General features: G+C 40.0%; 1 protein-coding gene across 1 annotated transcript in view; it reads left to right on the forward strand.

Moving 5' to 3' along the window:
• The first annotated feature begins 1,563 nt into the window (after positions 1-1,563).
• The window catches only part of SCAMP1 (secretory carrier membrane protein 1), a 38,680-nt gene continuing 16,197 nt past the window's right edge, over positions 1,564-24,046 (forward strand). Inside the window, exons 1-2 of the mRNA XM_060761617.2 lie at positions 1,564-1,756; positions 19,439-19,516. Coding sequence (XP_060617600.1) covers positions 1,700-1,756; positions 19,439-19,516 — 135 coding nt within the window. The 5' untranslated portion in view covers positions 1,564-1,699. The remainder of the gene's footprint in view (positions 1,757-19,438; positions 19,517-24,046) is intronic.

The raw sequence follows: 24,046 nt of genomic DNA on the forward strand, positions 1-24,046 counted from the left end.
GGTGTTGCTGCAAGAAGGTCCTCCATTGTGCATGTGGCGGGGCTCAGGTTGCATTGCAGCAGGTGGTCTGCTGTCGTGGATTCCACTTTGTGGCCCCATTTCTTAAGGTTGGCTCTGCATCTTGTGGTGCCAGAGTGCAGTCTGTTCAGCGCCTTTCAAGTCGCCCAGCTTTCTGTGTGCCCAGGGCGGAGTCTCTCATTTGGTATCAGCCATTGATTGAGGTTCTGGGTTTGAGCCTGCCACTTTTGGACTCTCGCTTGCTGAGGTGTTCCAGTGAGTGTCTCTGTTGATCTTAGAAAACTAAGAAAGGCGGTATACAAATACAGGCGGTATACAAATACAGAAAATAAATAAATAAATAAATAAAGTATTTTCAATAACCAGACAGTGAATTTTACTGAGTCTGAATTTTCCTGGAAAAATGGTTCAGAATTTTACACCAAATCCTTATTATGCAAAGGACCCTAGATTGTGGTGACCCACGAGGGAGGGCCCATGTTGGCCTAGGCCTGGCCTAAACTGTTCGGAATTGTGGGAGTTGAAGTCCAAAATACCTGGAAGGCCCATGCCTGAGATAAACCCTAAGGAACTCTACTAATTTTAATGTATTGTCAAAGGCTTTCATGGCTGGAATCACTAGGTTCTTGTGGGGTTTTTTCGGGCTATATGGCCATGTTCTAGAGGCATTTTCTCCTGACGTTTCGCCTGCATCTATGGCAAGCATCCTCAGAGGTAGTGAGGTATGTTGGAGTTAGGAAAATGGGTTTATATATCTGTGGAATGACTGGGGTGGGGCAAAGAGGTCTTTTCTGCTCTGTAAAATTGAAATCCACAAGCATGTGGACAATTTCAACAGAAAGGAGGAGATCATGAAAATGAACAAAATCTGGCTACGAGTATTAAAAAAAACTCTAAAAATACAACAGCAAAACAGCAGAGAGAAAACAACCAGGCATATCTTAACACCTCTCAACAAAAGATTCCCCCAGGCTCAGCCAGGCCTTCAAATGCTAATGAAGGTGGTCAGTTGAAACATTCACACCTAGCTCCAGCAGAGAAGAGTCCTTTGTCTCACCCTGGTCATTCCACAGATATATAAACCCATTTTCCTAACTCCAACAGACCTCACTACCTCTGAGGATGCGTGCCATAGAGGCAGGCGAAACGTCAGGAGAAAATGCCTCTAGAACATGGCCATAGAGCCCGAAAAACCCAGAAGAATCTACTAATTTTCCTCTTGAATGTATGGGTCTGCAAGTAAACGTGAACACTTAGAAAGAGAAAGCTTTATGGGGCTGAAGGAAGCCCCTTCCCCTCTCCTATCCTTCTCATTATTTGAATGCAATATTCCTGCTTCTTGGCAGGGGGTTGGACTGGGTGGCCCATGAGGTCTCTTCCAACTCTTTGATTCTATGATCCTCCTCCTCCTCTGGGAGCCCTTCCGCCAGGCTCCTCCCACCTTCCTGCAAGAACCGGCGCCGCTGCCTCGTCACTTCCGGGGCGGCCATTTTGGAAGCCGGCGCCTATCCAATCTGGAGGGGAAGGAGGCTTTTCTCCGGGGGGCGTGGCTTGTGCCGGAAGTACCTGCGCTGAGCTCGGCGACGGACGGAGAAAGAGAGGGAAGGAGGGAGGGAGCAGCCGCCGCCTTTGAGGCGCTCGCCTGGAGTCCGCCGCTTCTCCTCCGCGCCCGGCCCCCGCCATGTCGGACTTCGACAGCAACCCCTTCGCGGACCCGGACCTCAACAACCCCTTCAAGGTGAGGCCCCTTCAAGGTGGAAACGCCTTCCCTCAGCCTCTCCCACTCCCTCCCCCGGGCCCTTCCCTCAGGGCGTTCTTGGAGGGCCACAGCCTCCCCTGCCTGCGTTTCCCTCCTTGTGAGCATGTCTCTGCGGGGAGAGAAGGAGCGAGAGAGTGAGTGAGTGGGTGGGCGGGAAAGAGGTTTGTGGGTGCGCTGCCGTGGGTTTGGTGGCGTCCTCCCGGACAGGTGCTGCCCTCTATTGTCACGACTCCGCCTCCAGGCTCCGAAGGATGCTCTTGCTTCTGCCGCCGCTGCCGCCTACGAAGACACCACCATCTTCTGCCATTCTCCAACTGGCCCCGATTCTGTCCTGGAAATGCTTAGCGCCCATTCGCTTCCAAAACAACGCAAAGATCCATATGCTCAAACTGGGGAAACAAACAAAAAGATTTTTTTTAAAAATAGTGACACAATGTAAGGATTTCCTAAAGGGAATGAGGCGTTGTAGCTGCTTGGCTCTAGTCTCCTCCCAGGGCCCTTCCACACTGCCCTATATCCCAGAATGTCAAGGCAGGCAATCCCACATTATCTGAGTGTGGACTCAGGGCCCTTCCATGTAAACCTGTATCCCAGAATGTCAAGACAGAATATCCCACATTATTTGAGTGTGGACTCAGGGCCCTTCCACACAGCCCTATATCCCATAATATCAAGGCGGGTAATCCCACAATATCTGTGTGTGGACTCAGGGTCCTTCCACACAGCCCTATATCCCAGAATGTCAAGGCAGAATATCCCACAATATCTGAGTGTGGATTCAAGGCCCTTCCACACAGCTCTATATCCCAGAATGTCAAGGCAGGCAATCCCACAATATCTGAGTGTGGTCTCAGGGCTCTTCCACATAACCCTGTATCCCAGAATGTCAAGGCAGAATATCCCACAATATCTGAGTGTGGACTCAGGGCCCTTCCACACAGCCCTATATCCCAGAATGTCAAGGCAGGCAATCCCACAATATCTGGGTGTGGACTCAGGGCCCTTCCACACAGCCCTATATCCCAGAATGTCAAGGCAAACAATCCCACAATATCAGAGTGTGGATTCAGGGCCCTTCCACACAGCCCTATATCCCAGAATATCAAGGCAAAGAATCCCACAATATCGGAGTGTGGACTCAGGGCCCTTCCACACAGCTCTATATCCCAGAATATCAAGGTAGAATATCCCACAATATCTGAGTGTGGACTAAGGGCCTTTCCACACAACCCTATATCCCAGAATATCAAGGTAGGCAATCCCACATTATCTGAGTGTGGACTCAGGACCCTGCCACACAGCTCTATTTCCCAGAATATCAAGGCAGAAAATCCCACATTATTTAGGGCTCTTCAACACAGCCCTATATCCCATGATATCAAGGCAGAAAATCCCACATTATCTGAGTGTGGACACAGATAACCCAGTTCAAAGCAAATATTGTGGGATTTTCTTAATTGATATTCTGGGCTATAGGGCTATGTGGAAGGGCCCTGAGTGTGGACTCAGGTAACCCTGGGCCCTTTCACACAGCCCTATATCCCAGAATATCAAGGCAGAAAATCCCACATTTTTTCTGCCTTGATATGGAAGGAACCTGGGTGGAAAGGTATCGACTCAGATTACCCAGTTCAAAGCAGATATTGTGGGGGCCTTTCCACACAGCCCTCTATATCCCACAATATCTGCTTTGAATTGGCTATCTTGATATTCTGGGTTATCAGAGGTCCCTTCCACGCAGACCTATATTGCAAAATGTCAAGGCAGAAAATCCCACCTCATCTGCTTTGAACTGGGTTATCTGAGTCCACACTTCCATATATACCAGTTCAAAGCTGATAATGTGGGATTTTATTCAGCTGTGTGGAAGGGGCCCCAGACTTGGTGATAAAAGATCCAGTATTAAGGAATAATAAGAAGAACAATGAATAATTATAAATGTTATTTATTGCCAGCCTCTCTTGATGGCTTGAGGCAGGGTACAAAAAATTCAAAAACATATGAACATAAAATATATACCATACAATGCATAGATAAAAACATCGACATATATTTAAAAACCAAACACAGATACAGAATTGACACATACTGGCAGTCCCCAGTTGGTGGTGATGGTAATAATAATAATAATAATAATAATAATAATAATAATATCTTTATACTTCACTTTTCGCACTCATGGGACCCAAAGAGGCTTACAACATATTAAAATCATGTAAACAACAATCCACATACATCAATAATAAGTATAAAACATCATAAAATAAGAATTTAAAACAACAATAATATACCTTCACATTATTGTGCCATCATGTCAGATCATATTGCACTTTGTTCCTGTCCATAGACATGGTGTTTCTTATCACTCCAGTTTACTTTCCTTCATGAAAGGCCTGTCTACACAGGAAATTTTTTAATTGATTCTTGAAGGAAGAAAGGGAGGTCGCTGCTTTATTTTCTTTTGAGAGGGTGTTCCTTAGGGTTGGGGCAGCCACCTGCATTTGCAGTGATGGTGGAAGTGAGAGTAGGGCCTCACCAGAATATCTTAAAGAGCAAGTCGATTGGTATGAGGTTACAAACAAGAAAGGTTCTGTAGATTTGTTTTTAAGTTGAATTTGTATGTAAGTTGGAACATGTACATTTTAAAATGTAACTTCTGCCAAATATGTATGTATGGAATAGCTTTGGATAGCATAGGGAAGGGATAACACTCTCTTGGTTTTTGTTTTGCTGTCTGTACACCTGTTCAGAAGATTTCACCTCACTTTCTGGCCCTGTGATAATTAGAATTTGAAAAATGTGTCTTGTTGTAGAAACAAGGATTAGTGAGAAAGTTTAAGTGGAGACACCTTTTCCCCATGATAACTAAGAAATAATTAGTTATAGGAACAGATTTCTCTCACTTCCTGTTATCTCAACCCTGTTTGTAATTATGAGTCATTTGTAAGCCAGATGTTTGTAACTCGGAGACTGCCTGTAGTAGCAATAGAATGTAAATCAAATCTCATGGTTGAAAGTTGGCTGGGTAGACCTGCTGGAAGAGATGGGTCGTCAGTTGCGTTTTAAACTCCCCAACACCTTGTTTATCTGTTAAATCTCTTCCAGCAGGTCATTCCGTAGTCATGGGTCTACAATGAAAATTGGAAATAAATATGAAAAATTAAGGAGAGGCTATGCAGTTTTTAAATGTAATAGTACTACTAGTAGTAGTTATTATTTACTGCATTTTTATCCCACCTTTTTCCTCATAGGGCAGGGCTTTTCAAACATTTCATATTGGTGACACACCTTTTAGACATGCATCATTTCACAACACAGTGATTTGGTTTTACTAACAAACTGGAGGTTGAATCAGTCCCTTCTAAGAGATGAAGACACATACATAACTTGTAGTAACAAAATGTGTGGAAACACAATACATCTCATGAAAACCTTTCTTAACTACTTCACTTCAAGATAACGTATAAAATAGTTAAAATGCATATATAAAAACATACACCCATTGAAATATATATTAATATATTGAAAGGAGATTCCATCTGAACATTAGGAAGAATTCCCTGACTGTGAGAGCTGTTCAGCAGTGGAATTCTCTGCCCCGGAGTGTGGTGGAGGCTCCTTCTTTGTAGGCTTTTAAACACAGGCTGGATGGCGATCTGTTGAGGGTATTTTGGATGCAATTTCCTGCTTCTTGGCAGGGGGTTGGACTGGATGGCCAATGAGGTCTTTTCCAACTCTATGATTCTATGAAAAGTTATAAAATAAAATTAAAACATGTTAAAATCATTCATACCAATAAAATGGCAATTTGAAACTCTGTAGTTTAAAATTGACAGTGTAAGAAGGCAAGTTTGAATGGAATTCATATGAAATATATAAATGATATACAGTTGGCAAAGTCATGTGCTGAAATATGCTGGAATCAATAAAATTGTTAGTCTTTAAGATGCAGTAGGCCCTTGGTACTTGCTGGCATTTGGTTCTCAGACTCCCATGGATATCAAAATCCATGGATGCTAAGTTCCATTATATGCAGTGGCATGGTAAAATGATGCAGCATATATAAAATTACAAAAATAAGGTTTGGTTTTTGAATTTTCCCTTCACAATACTGTAAAGCTATGGATGTTTGGGTTTGTGGATGCAGAATTTGTGAATAGGGAAGGAGTATTGTAAGACATTGACTACCCTCCTACTTCATTTAACGGCTGTTCTCAAGGATCTCCTGGGGCTGCTTCTTTTGATGAGTATATCAGTTCGGTTTATTAATACAATTTCTGGATTACCATAGTTGTATCCCAGAATCATAAAGTTGGAAGAGACCACAAGGGCCAGGTAGGCCAAGCTGCAGTCATGCTGGAATACAGAGTCATGTTTTATAGAAGGTGTTTTCATGAAATCTGTTTCCCAATTCATGTTCCTGTAGTATGCATTTTAAAATGTACTTTCTCTAGTAATGCTAAATATGCCATTACTTATTAGAATAATTATAAACTCTAGTTGTAACATGCACATTATCCATTACTAATATATTTATACCTTTCTAAATCAATGATGTTGTAAAGCTTGCTTTTCCAGTAAATATGCTGTGTGTTATTACAATAATAACTTCTCCCCACCATGCTGCATTAGTATGAACTATTTCACATTAATTTGACAATTAAAGTCCCCCCCCCCCCCCCAATAATGGGAGTAGTTTGAGAATGGTACTTTGATGATACTCGGCCCCTCTCATTGTCTCAATTCAGAATTATATGGAAGACAAGAGAGTGATTGTTAAACATATATTAGATGTTTTTGTATTTGTTTTTACATTTTATTGTTTTAAATATGTTGCTAGCCATCTTGAGTCCCATTATTGGGCAAAAAATGGAATATAAATGAATAATAACAATAATGTTACTCTGTACGTTGTTATGACTTGTATTGGATCAAGCCATCTGAGATATGAGATTTATTGGATGATCTTGTGCTAGTCACCGGTTGCCTCATTCGATTTACCTCAGAGGATTGCTGTGATGCTAAGGTGGGGAGGAGGAGATCCATGTGCAATGTCTTGAACATTCTGGAGGAAAAGTGGGATATATGTATAGCTGATAAAGTAATTAGAATATACCAAAGATCAGGACTTCTTGAAAAAGTAACAGTAACATTGTGATTTAAGTTTTCATAGGCTGAAGTCCACTTGGTTTGATATATACCTGCACTTTTGGTGATTTATGTCTACAATAGTGACTTTCAGCATCAGTGTAAGATGTTATATGAGAACATAATATTGCTTAACATTCTTGTTCTGTAGGATAACATTTGTTCTCAAGTTGAGTAATCACTCCAAGACCTCTTTGTATAAATCTACTGAACAGATTTAGTTCTTTCCTATTAACATTCTTCTTTGCAATGATATCCTCAATATTTATCTGAATATGTAAAATGAATTCAGATAGTAGCTGTAAAGCATTTAGATACTTTAAATGCATTTGTTCGTTGTTGTAATAGTAATCCTATTCATGTAAAGCCAGTGTCTGATAAAAAAGTTGTCAATTGCCTTCAAGTTGAATTCAATTTATGTCAACCCCATGAAGACAAGGAATAAAATGCAAAAGCAGAATTACAGATGAAGATTAGGAAAACAATAACCACAGATTTTAAAATAATGTTAAAGTAAATGATGAAGACATTAAAATAGTTAACAATTTTCCATGCCTTGGTTCAGGTAAATAATCAGAATGGAGATTACAGTCAAGAACTCAAAATAAGACTAGGACTTGGAATGGCAGCTATGATGGAGTTAGACAAGATCCTGAATTGGAAAGGTCTAGAAGCCAAGCCCTATGAGGAGTGGCTTGGGGAGATGGGTATGTTTAACTTGGAGAAGAGAAGATTGGGTGGGGGAGACTTTGTTGCCATATTGAAGTATATATATATATAGAGAGAGAGAGAGAGCTTGTTTTCTGCTGCTCTAGATACTGGGGCATGAGCAATGGATTCAAACTGGAGGAATATGCTGCCTAGGAGTGTGGTGGAGTCTCATCTTCTGGAGGTTTTAAAGCAAGGGATGGATAGTCATCTGATAGGAGTACTTTGTGTGTTCCTACATGGCAGGGGAGTTGTACTAGGTTGCCCTTGTGGTTTATTCCAACTCTGTGATTCTATGATATAATTGAATACTGAAGTCAGGATTGTCCATGCCATCATATTTCCAATTTCTATGTGTGTTTGTCAAAACTTAACAGTGGAGAAAGCTGATAGGAAGAAAATCAACTTTTTTGAAATGTGCTGGAGAGGAATTTTGTGGATACTGTGAACTTCTAAAAAGTCAAATGGGTCCTAGACCAAATCAAGCCTTAGAAGCAAAGATGACTAAACTGCAAGTGTGTACTTTAGTCGTATCATGAGAATACTGTATATGACTTGCTAGAAAAGACAATGTTGTTTGGTAATGTTGAAGGCTGCAGGAAAAGAGGAAGACTGCATTCCAGACTCAATAAAGGAAGCTATTGCCCTGAGTCTGTAGGCCTTGAAAAGGGTTGTTGATAAAAGGGTGACTTGGGGCGCATTTACACTGTAAAATTGACACCACTTTAACTGCCATGTCCCAGTGTTATTGAATCGTGGGAATTGTAGTTTTACATGATCTCTCACCTTCTCTGCCAAAGAGTGCTGGTACTTCACCAGACTACAACTCTCATGATCCCATAGCACCAGGCATGTAGCCGGGGGGGGGGGGCTTGGGGGGCACAAGAAGGCCTTACCGGTACATTATTTAAACTGTTATGTTTATTCATATCATGATCTGATCACCATGCTCAATATATCCCATATGCATGGGGGTATTGGGGTAACGATACAAAAGGTTTGCTAGGGTAGACCCTCTTTCACTCAGACTCAACCCCCCCCCCCAACCAAACTCAGCCCCCTCCCCCCGAAACAAAATCCTGGCTACGGGCCTGCATAGCACTATGCCATGACAGTTGAGTGGTGTCACACTGAAGTAATTCTAGTGTAAATGTGCTCTTGGAGGTCTCTCATTTACGGAATTGCCATGTCAAAGTTCACTTGTTAACAAAATTAAAACTGGGAGATTTCTTTATCTTGTAAGAAAGAGAGATTTGGCATGGAATCTTGTAGCACTTCTGATTTATTTGAGCATGAACTTTCATAGGTTACAATCTACTGCTTGACATACCTTGATGGAGCAATATTCAATTCATCAGTGGTCCTTGAATGCATCTGAAGAAGTAGAAAGACATCCACAAAATCTCAAGCTCAAATCAGTCTTAAACATGCAGCTAGATTCCCCCCTTTCATATACAGACCAATGCTGTTGTTTTTCTTTAAAGTTGCCTTGTAAGCTTTTATAAATACAAGTGAAGTATTGCTTCCAACAGTAGAATTCTTGTGATTGACCTAAAGTGGATATCCTTGCACTTTGAAATAATAGACTGTATTTTCTCAATAAACGGTGTCCTATTGCACCCTCTTTTCCAGACTGTGGTGCCCTGTTTAATTTGTATTGAAAATAGAGTATAGCAGAAGTTGGAATCCCCAGTGCCTTGTATAAATAAACTCTAAACTTTATTCAGCTTTTCAAGGCAACCTTCCTTGGTTTTCAATGAAACTGTTGATACAAGTTCTATATTTTTAACTGATAGAACTAATTGAATGGTTAGCACAGAAGACAAGATAATCATAATGTATAATGTGAAAAGGATTCTTGTTGGGGATGTTAGCTGTGACTTCATCACAAAATTGTTAATCCAAGTGGTCGTTGTTGTTCAAATGTACCTAGTGCATAGCTTGTTGTTGTTCATTCGTTCAGTCGTCTCCGACTCTTCGTGACCTCATGGACCAGCCCACGCCAGAGCTCCCTGTCGGCCGTTACCACCCCCAGCTCTCTCAAGGTCAGTCCAGTCACTTCAAGGATGCCATCCATCCATCTTGCCCTTGGTCGGCCCCTCTTCCTTTTGCCTTCCACTTTCCCCAGCATAATTGTCTTCTCTAGGCTTTCCTGTCTCCTCATGATGTGGCCAAAGTACTTCAACTTTGTCTCTAGTATCTTTCCCTCCAGTGAGCAGTCGGGCTTTATTTCCTGGAGGATGGACTGGTTGGATCTTCTCGCAGTCCAAGGCACTCTCAGAACTTTCCTCCAGCACCACAGTTCAAAAGCATCGATCTTCCTTCGCTCAGCCTTCCCTAAGGTCCAGCTCTCACATCCATAGGTGACTACAGGGAATACCATGGCTTTGACTAGGCGGATCTTTGTTGCCAGTCTGATGTCTCTACTCTTTACTATTTTATCGAGATTGGACATTGCTCTCCTCCCAAGAAGTAAGCGTCTTCTGATTTCCTGGCCACAGTCTGCATCTGCAGTAATCTTTGCACCTAGAAATACAAAGTCTGTCACGGCCTCCACGGTTTCTCCCTCTATTTCCCAGTTGTCAATCATTCTTGTTGCCATAATCTTGGTTTTTTTGACGTTTAGCTGCAACCCGGCTTTTGCGCTTTCTTCTTTCACCTTGATTAAAAGGCTCCTCAGCTCCTCCTCGCTTTCGGCCATCAGAGTGGTGTCATCTGCATATCTGAGGTTGTTAATGTTTCTTCCAGCAATTTTCACCCCAGCTTTGCATTCATCCAGCCCCGCACATCGCATGATGTGTTCTGCATACAAGTTAAAAAGGTTGGGTGAGAGGATGCAGCCTTGCCGTACGCCTTTCCCAATCTTGAACCAGTCTGTTGTTCCGTGGTCAGTTCTGACTGTTGCTACTTGGTCCTTGTACAGATTCCTCAGGAGAGAGACAAGGTGGCTTGGGATGCCCATCCCACCAAGAACTTGCCACAATTTATTATGATCCACACAGTCAAAGGCTTTAGAATAGTCAATGAAGCAGAAGTAGATGTTTTTCTGAAACTCCCTGCCTTTCTCCATTATCCAGCGGATATTGGCAATCTGGTCTCTCGTTCCTCTGCCTTTTCTAAACCCAGCTTGAACATCTGGCAACTCTCGCTCCATGTATTGCTGGAGTCTTCCTTGCAGGATCTTGAGCATTACCTTACTGGCATGAGAAATAAGGGCCACTGTGCGGAAGTTGGAGCAGTCTTTCGCATTTCCCTTTTTTGGTATGGGGATATAAGTTGATTTTTTCCAGTCTGATGGCCATTCTTGTGTTTTCCATATTTGCTGGCAAATGGCATGCATCACCTTGACAGCATCATCTTTTAAGATTTTAAACAGTTCAGCTGGGATCCCGTCGTCTCCTGCTGCCTTGTTGTTAGCAATGCTTCTTAAGGCCCATTCAACCTCACTCCTCAGGATGTCTGGTTCTAATTCATTCACCACACCGTCAAAACTATCCTCGATATTATTATCCTTCCTATACAGATCTTCTGTATAGTCTCGCCACCTTCTCTTGATCTCTTCAGCTTCTGTTAGGTCCCTGCCATCTTTGTTTCTTATCATACCAATTTTTGCCTGAAATTTACCTCCAATGTTTCTAATTTTCTGGAAGAGGTCTCTTGTCCTTCCTATTCTGTTGTCTTCTTCCATTTCCATGCATTGCTTATTTAAAAATAGTTCCTTATCTCTTCTGGCTAACCTCTGGAATTGCGCATTTAACTGGGCATATCTCCCCTTATCCCTGTTTCCTTTTGCTTTCCTCCTTTCTTGGGCTACTTCCAGTGTCTCAGCAGACAACCATTTTGCCTTCTTGGTTTTCTTTTTCTTTGGGACGTACTTTGTTGCCGTCTCCTGAACAATGTCGCGGACTTCTGTCCATAGTTCTTCTGGGACTCTGTTTACTAAATCTAGTCCTTCAAATCTGTTCTTCACTTCCACTGTATATTCGCTAGGAATGTTAGTGAGATCATATCTAACTGGTCTGTGTATTTTCCCTGATCTCTTTAGTTTTATTCTAAATTGGGCAATAAGAAGTTCGTGATCTGAGCTACAGTCAGCCCCAGGTCTTGTTTTCACCGACTGGATGGATGTCCGCCACCTTTGGCTGCAAAGGATGTAGTCAATCTGATTTCGGTGCTGACCATCTGGTGAAGTCCATGTATAAAGCCGTCTTTTAGGTTGTTGGAAGAGAGTGTTTGTTATACACAGCGAGTTTTCCTGGCAGAATTCTATCAGCCTGCGTCCCGCTTCATTTTGTTCTCCCAGACCATGCTTGCCTGTGATCCCAGTTGTCATTTGACTTCCCACCTTGGCATTCCAGTCTCCTGTAATGAAAATAATGTCTCTTTTTGGTGTATTATCCAGTAGGTCCTGCAGATCCTCATAGAACTGATCTACTTCTGCTTCTTCAGCAGCTGTGGTTGGGGCGTATATTTGGATCACTGTAATGTTGAAAGGCTTTCCTTGCACTCGAATTGAGATCATTCTGTCATTTTTTGGGTTGTATCCAAGCACCGCTTTAGCAAATTTCTTATTAACTATGAAGGCTACTCCATTTCTTCGATGTTCCTCTTGTCCGCAGTAGTAGATCTGGTGGTCATCTGATGTGAAGTGGCCCATTCCAGTCCATTTCAGTTCGCTGACCCCCAGAATGTCTATCTTTAGTCTTGACATCTCACCAATAACAACATCCAATTTGCCCTGGCTCATAGATCTTACATTCCAGGTTCCTATGGTGTGTTGATCTTTAGAGCATCGGATTCGTCGTTCACCTCCAGTACCGTCGGCCGCTAGCCTTCCTTTCGGCTTTGAGCTAGCTGCGTCATCACATCTGGGGCTAGTTGAACTTATCCTCTGCTCCTCCCCAGTAGCATTTTGGCCATCTTCCGACCTGGGAGTCCCATCTTCCAATGGCATACCGACATATCTCTGGTTGTACTGGTCCATTTAGTTTTCTTGGCAAGGATACTGGAGTGGTTTGCCATTGCCTTCCCCAGGGATCACGCTTGGTCTGACCTCTCTGCCACAACCGTCCCGTCTTGGGTGTCCCTTCACGGTTTCGCTCATGACATCATTGAGGTGCTCAAGCTCCAGCGCCACAACAAGGCGGTGATCCTTTTGTGCATAGCTTACACAAAATAAATGTTTATACTTGAAAACCTTTGGGATTTGACAACATCTGATCAGGAAATAGTAAAGAGAACATGAATTTGAACTGCAGGTGGTAATAGAATATAAACAAGTTGTAAAGGAAAGCATGACATTCAGGCTCCCTTAAAGAATATTATTAGAAGGGGAGGTGGAAATACAGTTCACATAGAAATTTTCCAAAAATGTCATTCTTATGTTTTGCAACTCTATAAATTCTCAGCATGGAGGCCTGTAATGCTGGACCATTTCCCTGAAAGACACTAGCCATCAATGTGTAGCTGTGGGGAAATGCTATATTAAATGACATTAAATAGGCCACAGAATTATCTGCTCTGTCTTAGGTATTCCTTGGCAGTTTGATCAATGTGGGAAGAGGAAAACCTTTGGAGACTATTACTTTAAAACAGGGGTTCTCAAAGTTTTTCAGCGGTGGAGCCCTTTTCGAAGTTTATCGTGGGGCCCTAAGAAATGTTTCTATATTATATTACATGTAATGCATATATATCAGGCATGGGCAGACTTTTGAAGGACAATTTCATCAACATAACGGTATTTCATTGGAAATCCCCAGGGGATATCCAACCCAACCCCCTTCTGCCATGCAGGAAAAGCACAATGAAAGTACCCCCTTAGCAGTGAGAGGGAAATAGCGGCAAGGGAGGCGGGAGAAGGTGAAAGAGGAGGGAAAGCTTGGAAGAGAGAAGGAGGAGAGAACAACAGAGCCCCTCTGCATGCTTCACAGACCCCCAATTAATCTGTGGAGTACACTTTGAGAACCACTGCTTTAAAACAAACTAGACATATTAGATACTTTCCACATAGTGTTAATTCTTATTCATGTCAGCTTATAATTCTAAGGATTTGGATGACAATTGTGTACAAATTGTTAGTTCAACCTCAGTCTCCCCAAAGTTTAAAACCTTTAGGGGTTGCCTTCACACCAAAATCTGGTCATTGTTGGAAGTTGGTGAGTAAAACTGTAAGTCATTATTTGCCAATCTTCCAAAATTGGGACTCACGGTAGCTTTAAAAAATTGTTACAGGATATGATGATGATGTTTATTTATGCCCTGCTTTTTCTCTCTCCAAAGGAGACTCATTCCCTTAACTAGTTCTGTTGTAGTATCCATATTTGTTCTTAGGTTTATTATCATATTATAATTAACTTAGAAATGTTGTCGTTGCGTGTAAAAGTATTAAGTGATCTGAGATTAATGTTCTTAGATCCCATTAATGGATTGAGACTACCTGACCTATCTTAAAAACAGTATCTCACACATGAAAATGGTAACAAATTTAAATAAACAATTTATTCATAATTTTGGCAAAAACATTTTTCAAAAGCTGTGACTTAATAATGCAGAATGTCTTTATCTCTTCTAGATCTTTGTAGTATTCCTGTTAGCATAGTATATATAATAAAGCTTATGTCCTTGCTGCCATTATTGATAGATTTTAATGGTTAAGTTCAGACTTCATTTTATGGCTTCATTCTTGGTGAGCATTAGGCTAAAATAATGATTTTTAATTATTAATAGATATAAATGATTGTTTTAGTGCATGTGACACACTCTAGTCATGTATAGCCATGCTACCAATTTCTACCTTATATACTCATGTATCAATTAACCTAATGTAAAAGTTGTGGATAGATTTTGGGGACAAAATGAGAGATTTTGCTATGACCTATGGACAAGCCAAAGGTAAGATTTAGGAGCACACTTAAAACTGAGACACACGAATGGGAGTGAGTGGGGGGGTGGGTGTTATGCAGAAACGTATGCAGTACGCCCATATTAAAAATGGCTTCAAGCCTCACAAGGCTTAGACAGTAAGCTCATATTAAAAATGGCCACCAGCTTTGCACGACTTACATGGGAAAACCCCTATTACAATGCTGTAGTTGTTTTGATTATACACACACGCACACACACACTTTAAGTTTTAAATCTACCTTATTTTGTACACTATCCAGAAAACTAATTACTGGGAAACTTATAAATGGAAGAAATGAGTATATCATAGTTGACACAATATACATATTTTATTAAATATATAGTGATATCTGTAGCTGCCTTGCTCCTTTTTTATTCTAGTGCTCAGCAATGGGAATTAAATGAAAATCAGAAGTCTTAGGAATGTGAGCATGATAGCTCGTAATGGGAAAGTACTGGTTGCTATCTCCTACAATATTCATTCCAGAGAAAAAAAGATAAGCATTAGGACCCAGGAGTTATCCAATATGTGTAATTTTACTTCAGTAAAACATTTTACAGCGGTTAGCAATTCAAAAATATGAATTAATAGCAAGTAACACATTGTATTGAAATACTTTTTAATGTAAGCCGCTTTGAGTCTCCTTGTGGAGAGAAAAAGCGGGGCATAAATAAACAAGAACAACACAAAGCCCAGCAGTAGTGATAAAACAAAAAACAGTTTAACATGTTCTTGAGAGTAAGACCCATGGAAAAGTTGAATAATTCATTATTGCCATCAAATTTAGCTACCTTACTGCTAATACTTAACTCCAGATCTCTTATTTAAAAGTTTAAAATACCTCTTGCTAATCTCCCCCCCCCCCCATGGAAATGATGTGCATGTGTCTGTTTTCTACTTCCTGTTCTTTATCCAATTTGATCCATAATAAAACCTGACCTCTTCTTCCATCCCTGCTTCATTTAGCATTGACTTATGAAACACTTGGTCAAAGCTAAGTAAACAGTGTCTAACAGATCACCCCGTTTACATGTTTTTGATACTCTCAAAGAATTCTGAGGTCGTGCTTGTGTGTCTCCAAGTTGCATGTTAACCCTTAGCAACTCCTTGAATTTCATAGGGTTTTCTTAAGCAAGATATACTCAGAGGTGGTTTTGCCAGTTCCTTCATTTGAAGTGCTTGATAATACTACTTTTAACAATGCTTTCTACTAATCTGCTTGAAAAAAGAGATCAGCAAACACCTTGGATCACTTCTTAAAAACTGGTATTAGGCTGACTACTTTGCAGAACTGATACAGAGTCTGGTCTTCGGGACATGTTACATGTATTTGTAAGAACAGGAATTTCAAAGAACTTTTATGTGGATTCCATTTTGTGCCAGTGATATCTTAATTTTTAATTAGGCTTAGAGTAGCATCTCTCATCACTGCTTTCACCAGACACTAATAATTCATTCAGTTGCTTTGCAATCTCCTTATCTTCTTTTGGGACTGTTTTAGGTTGTCATCCTATGGCCTGGCTTCTCCCCAGCCTGTTTCCTGCTTCTGAATATATTACATGACTATACATTTTCATTGTTGAGCAAAATATACCGTTAAAACCTTTTTTGCATCCCTTTGATCAGCTGTTTGTAATTACGTTGGGTGCAAGTTTGTTTTTGTTTTTTTCCTTTTCTTCATTTTGACTAGCCTTCACTTTTCAGAAGAAAGTTTTCTTTCTTCTAATACTTTGATAGGGATCATGTGGCTTTCCAGATGCTGTTAGATAGATATTAGCTAGCACAACCAATTATGAGGAATGTTGAAACTTACAGTCCCATACTTGGAAGGTCTAACTCTTCAGATCTTTAAGAACATTCATTATTCTGCTTGTAATCTATACTGGCATACTGATTTAGTTTTCCCTTTTGATATGTAGTATATATTCTCAGTAAGTTTTAATTATTTACTTTTCTATGACACCTGTAATTTCTGGAGAGGTAGTGACTGCACTGATGGCAGGAATTTTCTGCAGCAAGTCTTCTGATACTTCCCTATGGCATTTGCTACATATCCCAGGCAAACTGATGTGTAGAATCTTGCAAGGCACCAGAAGAACCTTGCAAGCAACTCAGTCTCATATTTCTATTTGAAATTGAATATTTGAAATAAAGTGAAATCTTTCCTTTCTCTGGGTACACTTATTTTCTGTTATGTTAAAGATAACTTATTTGTGGCTCACTGCAATGTTGAAATACATCTTCAGACTTCTTGATAAAGTCTAAATATCAAAGCTATCTTAACAAAATATTTATGTTTTCTGAAGATCACACTGTACATTTATTGTAGTTGTAAGCAATGTCAAAAATCTCGCTATTAGGAAACCATTGAGATCCTCAAACAATGCAGTTGTACATGTTTATGTGCCCTTTTGGCATGTTACAATAAGACAAAAATAAGACAGGATGCATGGTCGCTAAAAAAAAGTGGTGTGCACAGTGCCTAGAAGCATATGTATAAATTTATACAACCGTTTTGCTGTTTTCTTACACATGAAGCAGTTGTCCGTCTGTTTTCAATGAATAAGTCAAAAGGCAGTTACATGTATCTGTCAGTTAGAGCCAGGTGAATTGTAAGGTTCCTTCCTGTCCTGCTAACCCTTCTTAGCAAAACTCTCTTTAGCTACTGCAGTATAGTGGAAGGCTGTAAGAACTGCAGTTTCTAATCCTGAAGATCTCTTCCCTGGCCCCCACTGTAAGAATACTGTTCTGTTTTCTCTTCCATGGGTTATTTCCTTATAGAGCTGACATCCTGAGTGTAGTGTTTTTAAATTTTTATTTTACATAGCCATGTTAGAATTTATTCAAATTCAATTCGTAATTTTATTGACTTTTTCATGTATTGTCAAGAGTCACTGTGGTGTCATGGCTGGCATGTTGGTCTTGAGGTGAAAAGCCTATCTTAATGAAGCTTTCTAGATACCTCTGGAAAGTTGCTGTGCCAGATCAACCTGGCAGTCACTGAGTCTCTCTGGTTAATAGAAAATCGCTCATGTAATGGCTATCAAACTTAAATTGCCATATGCTGTTGGAATTGAGTTCCCAGCATCATAGAATCATAGAGTTGGAAGAGACCTCATGAGCCACCCAAACTAACCCCCTGCCAAGAAGCAGGAAAATCACATTCAAAGCACCCCTGACAGATGGCCATCCAGCCTCTGTTTAAAAGCCTCCAAAGAAGCCTATACCACAGTCTGTTGTAGTATCCATATTTGTTCTTAGGTTTATTATCATATTAGAGTTCCACCGTTGAACATTCTCACAATTAGGAAGTTCTTCCTAATGTTCATCCCATTGGCATCCCTAACCAATGGTGGCAGAGAATTCTAGGAGTTGGAGTCTTAACACCACTTTCCAGTCTTAGTTTGAGAACTCAGTCTTAGTTTGAGAACAAATATAAGGAATGTTCTGGGGGGGGGGGGGGGTAATTTCCTTGCTTTCATTTTCTTTCTTTGCAAAATATTGTGTTTGTACGAATGTTCTAGGAATTAAGACATGTGTGGGTGTTGAATCACAATGGCAATATATTTTATAATGTTGAAATTGCCCCACCTTTCCATTCATCCCTGTGCTAAAAATGAGTAGGGATAAGGGCTGTACATATATGCATTGCCAAGAGAATTGATAACACAGAACTACTTTCAAGCAAAATTTTCCAGTTGGTTTGGGCTGGAGTACTAAGAGGAAGCAAGTGATTTAACTTCAGCCTGTGACCTAAAAGAGAAGAGGATTACATTCAGTAGCATTGAATCCTATGAAGGATTGCGGGTGTGACAGAACAAACCCACCTCAAATGTGTGATTGTCTCTAACTTTCCTGTTATCTCTCCCCCCACCCCCAGTTCTTTAATTCTAAAATCTCAGATATTTATATTTTCTTGAAATTCAACAGTTATACCTCATGTTAAAACTACTCTGTCTTACTCTAGATACATTAAAATCTAGAGATAATTTTGAACTACAATTTTTTTCTGGGTAAAATATGCTGACTTATGCCTCCCAGAACCTTATTTGATGTATATTTAAGATTCCTAGAGACAGTATTTAGCTGAATACTGAGTTTTCATGTATGTACTCAGAAGGAGCAGTACTCTTCATAACTAATCTGTGTCACAGATGGGATAGCTCACAAATCATGTTAATCTAGATTTATAAGCAGATCATGATGAAATGAGGGTGACCTACAGAATAAGGAGAGTGACAGCACAAATCTCTTCCTCTTTATATGCCAAATATAATCTTGCCTAAAATTGAAAATATGATGATGTTGAGCAAGTAACTCTTTCCGTGTTACTGACACTTTAACAGGACCTTGCACTTGGGGGGGGGGGGGGGGGTAAATGCAATTCTTAATAGGTCATGTATTCTTCCTCCAAATAGAGCATTTATATTGGCTTAGTATTTTGGTGTCAAATGTTAACCTAAAAATTACAGAAACATACGGACCGTTTCTAGAAAAGGTTGCCAAGTTAATCTGTTGTAGAATGCTGTAGATGAACATGTTTATTAAGGCACAGACTTTTGAGGAATTGTCAGCTTCTTCAGATGCAAAGAATGTAATTATGAGTTGGCAAAAAAGGGACATGCCAGATATCCAGATATTGATAATGAAAGCTTAGAATTATGGTAATTTTCAGGTATAGAAATGAATTCCTTGACTTTTATTTTCACAATTGAATTTTCCTTTGACATTCCTTTGTTTGAGAATATCAGGATAACCCCAGCAGGAAAGTATCCTGGGGCTCAAGGCGTCTTATTAACAGGAAGTTTATGTGTAAGATTGCAGACTTCATAATTTTAGTGCTAATATGTATAGTGTGCAATTGCATGCTTCCTGTAACCACTAATTTTCTCTCTATTTAGGATCCTTCAGTTACACAAGTGACAAGAAATGCACCTCCAGGATTAGATGAGTACAATCCATTCTCAGATTCTAGAACAGTAAGTGTCTATATTTCCCTTGAAACACCATGTCTAACATGGAACGTTTTTTATATGAAATTTGGGATTTATCATCATTTACAAAGTGAATTCTCCTGGGCTGTGATCGGTCATGTTTTCAACAGCTTTTTAACTACTCACTTGATTCTAAAAAATATTCGGAATTTATTTTAGAAATAGTTTTAAAAAGGGACTTGATATTGGGCAAATGTCATAATTCCCTCTATTAGCAATGATTGAGTGCCAGCAGAATAGGGCTTCGTTGGCACAACTTGCCAAGAGATGCTGTTTAGGTTATGAGAGGAAATAATTCCTAGACCAGGAGAGAAGGAAATGAGACAAGAATGAAGTAGTTGTGACTAAGAAAGTAATTTATGAATGGGAGATTTAATGGATAGAACTGGGATTTCCCTATGCCTCTTACATTTCTAATCTTTAAAAACCCCATTCTGTCTCAGTCTGGTTTGACAATACAGAGGGCCCTTCCAGATCAGAGATCAAATTTTCTCCTCTTGAGCATAAGCTTCTTAAGTGTAAGCTTGTGTATAATCTTCCCTAAGAAATTGATAGCATGAAATGAAAATCTGAGATCCAAACAACTCCACAAGATGTCTGAGCTGTTCCTGAAAATGTGAGGGATTTTGCAGGGAATCAGGAAATGATTTTGCAGGGAATTTGGAACCTATAGGGCACATTCTGATATTCTTGGGAGTGGATTCAGGGCTCTTTGGGTCTCTGGTCTCTAAGTAAACGTTTTTGGGGGGATTTATGTCCTCCTTTGAAGAAAGCCCCTTCCTATGTCCTCACCAAACATATCTCTGAAACTGATGTTACTCAGCAAAGTCTTCCTTGTTACTGATCAAGATTTTGAATCTGCTTTCATATAGTAACTTGGTGTTGAAAGGCTCCTCAAGGATCACCTAGTCCAGCCTCCTGCTCAGTGCAGCCTTTCATAAGTCTACAGTAGTACATCTCTTTCTATTCCCAAAAGTCCATTGGATACTTAAACGAGATCATACCCTGCACAATGCATGCATAGGTATCTGAAAGTGAGAACTTTTTTAGACTCTTGTTTACACTTCAATGGTTTTCTCATTAGCATTCACTACTTTGTTCTCAAAACAGACCCTCCCGTTAAAGCCTGCTTTTGCCAGCTGGAGCACCTAATTGCTACCAGTGAGCATATGCTGTATAAACTCTCTAAAATTTATTTATTTATTTGAAGCAATTATTCATCACCTCTCTGTTTTCCAGGTGCGCTGCACTAAGAATGCCTAAACAAAATGGCTGTTTTGGTACTTAAACGCTGGTATAGCTAACTATTCCTGTGTACGTAGAATAATCAGAAAGAAAGTGGTCACAGGTATAGTGTTTATAAAGGAAACAAAAATTTTGAGATATTGGCTAATTCTGGCCAGAAAATTTTGTTTTCTTTCATTCTCCATTGTTTCATCATGATAGAGTAGTGCGGCTACTAATGTAGTGCACCTAAATGTTTTGTCCCCATTCGGGGTGTTTTTTTTTGGGGGGGGGGGGTGATATTCCTTTTATGGCTTTATTCTTAAACCTATATTTGCAAATATAGGAAGGGTTCAGAGTAAGACTTGTTTGAACAGTTCTGGTAATGGAAAACATTTACAAGTTTTCAAAGGAAATTGAGTTCTTTTTTGGTCACAAGATAGTGGTAAAGAAGACTGGCTTAGTTTGTGATTTTATACAAGTTCCATGATTATATTATAATTATCTGCTTTCTCCCAATATGGGACACTCCTTGCTGAGTAGATATGCCAGCACATTTTATAACCACCCAGAGTAGTTAACAAAAGGAATAAAACAAATTCAAAGATGAATGCATAATGGTTAAAATTCTATTCCAAAAGATTTTAAAAATCTGCACAGAACCAAAAGTACTATCAAACTGTCCATAACTGGCATGGTGCCAGTCATCTCTGGGGATGTAGACCCCTGCAGGAGGTTCTTCATCAGAGATATTGTCAAATGGTTAGGTATATGTGGAGGCAGGGAGTCCTCTGTGAGCCTAAGCTCTGAAAGGCTTTCAGTCAACAACAGTGCTTTGAATGTGACTTCAAAAATGACCAAAGCCAGTGCAGCTGGAGTAGTACTGGAGGAATAAGGTCATACTATCCATTCTTTAACTAGATAGCAATAAACGTAGTTTTTAATCCTTTTCAGTGCATGCCCATAATATTGCTGTTGTTATTAAGTGCCTTCAAGTCATTTCTGACTTATGATGACTCTTTCCTGGCATTTTCTGGGCAAGGTTTATTCAGAAGGGACTTGGCTTTCTCTTCCTCTGGTGCTTGTTTTAAAATGTTTTATTAAATTCCTCAGCACTAACCTTTTTTTTGTAGACCACTTTTTATATAAGTAGATGGACTGTCTTGCTTATTGTTCATCAGAACATATACTTCAGTTGGCTGCAGTAATTTATTCCTGAAAACTTTGTGACATCAGCTGCAGACAATCTTGATTGAATTTATACATTTTCATAAACTTGTCCAATTACTTTAGATATGTTCCTTATATTGTCTATTTGAATAACACAGTTGTAGCTCTATGAAGTAATGCTTTATGATGAACTGTAGCTGTTTACAGGCTGCTTTTTTGCTTGAATCAAGGATGGGAAAAATCACTTCTCCACAGAGACTCTTATGTTCCCACCCCCAATTTTTTGGAAAGTTTTTAAAGGGAAAATACACTCTATATCCTCTAGGGCAGACCTGGAGGGTCACAGGTTGTGCAGACCTGCTCTAGGGTGTTACCATGTTTATACACCCCCATTTGGCATTTGGCCAAAGAAAAAGTTATAACAATTACAGTGTAAATTGAAAACATGACAGACAAGAGATGCCATACATCTCTTGTGACCTCATAATAAAGCCCTGGCAAAGGGCCTTGCTTTGTCGGACTTCTGAGGAGAAAAGAGGGAGCAGTAGGCTGAATCTTTTTTGGGGTGACACTTTACCAGTCACATGAGGAAAGTGTCGCCATTGCAGGGAGGCTGCATTCTGGTTCCATCAGCACCAGCACAACTCAGGAAGCCCCCCATGTTGCCAAGAAAAGCGTCCAGTGACACTTTTATCCTGGTTGGGGTTGTGGCCTACGCCGGAAGTCACACAACATTGTGTGAAGTCCTTCATCCTCCGTCCCCCAGACAGGTTGAAAGCATCCTAGGACAGTGGCTCTCAGCCTGTGGTTCCCCAGATGTTTTTGCCTTCAATTCCCAGAAATCCTAACAGCTGGTAAACTGGCTGGGATATCTGGGAATTGTAGGCCAAAACACCTGGGGACCTACAGGTTGAGAACTACTGTCCTAGGATGAGGTGGTGGGAGAAAGTTAAGGTTGAGTGAAGTATCAGCTTCTAAATTCTAGAAAGGACATTGTGGGACATAGTAGATGTGTTTCTCCCAGGCCTGTTCTGTGTGTCTCTGTAGTGTCCTGACCTGGGGAGATGTGATACTTGCTGTAATTACGGATTCCTTGTTATTTTACATTTCAATAATATAATTAAAATTGTGAAAGTTTTCTTAAAGGGCATTTTATCCTGTTTATCATTCAGAAAGATTCTCAGAGCAGCGTAGATATGCTCAATGAGTGACACATTCTGCCCAAGACTTATAGATGTCATACAAAAGGGACAAGGAAGGACGTGAAAAAGCAAACAAAAATAGTGGAATTTGCATACTTGTCCCTGGTCAAGTTTAAACTTACTGGGGCTCTAAACCTCTGCAGGGGTGGAGGACCGATTAGGATAATCTTCCCCAAGAGACTTATGGATCCGGATCGATTCCTAACGTCTTTTGCTGTTCCTAGTCAGAGAGTTCAAAGTCAAATATAAAGTTTTACAAGATACAAAGCAGGGTGGTGGGGGGGGGGGGGTGTATCTTGGATCACCAGATTTGAATTTGTACTTTGCTGCATGTGGTTTGGTTTAGTTGAAAGATTGGATTGTTTTGAGGGCGTTGATAGTTATGACAAGAAAGTGAATATAAATGGTTATGATAATTTCATGAGTTTTTCTTGCTAAGGTTATAGAAGTTATAAAGATTGAAGTTATGCCCTAAGATGTTTCTATGGGTGTTAACAAAGAGGCTATTTATAGGAAAGAATTAGCAGCAAAAGAAGAAAGATCTTTTGGAATTTGATCAAAAACAATGTAGAATTAAGTGATATGAAGATCTGTTGTCAAAGAGTTATACTTTCCTGTGGTAGTCATATAGACAAATATTTGAAAGATTTAAAATGTATAAAAATATTTGGCTTTGGAAAGATTAAATATGAATTTGAAATTAAATTATTGGCAGATGGACATTTTATAGGCTGGATGTATAAAATTGAATTGAAAGAAGAACAAGTTATAGATTGTATAATATAATGGCCTCATAGTATTGGATAAAGTATATAGATAGAACAATGAAAATGTATTCGAAGGGATTAAAATATACATTATGTTGTGATCTTAAAGCAATTTTTCATAAAGTGATTATCTCATTTATTTGATTCCAAAG

Source organism: Anolis sagrei, chromosome 2, assembly GCF_037176765.1.
Source record: "Anolis sagrei isolate rAnoSag1 chromosome 2, rAnoSag1.mat, whole genome shotgun sequence".
Lineage (NCBI taxonomy): Eukaryota > Metazoa > Chordata > Lepidosauria > Squamata > Dactyloidae > Anolis > Anolis sagrei.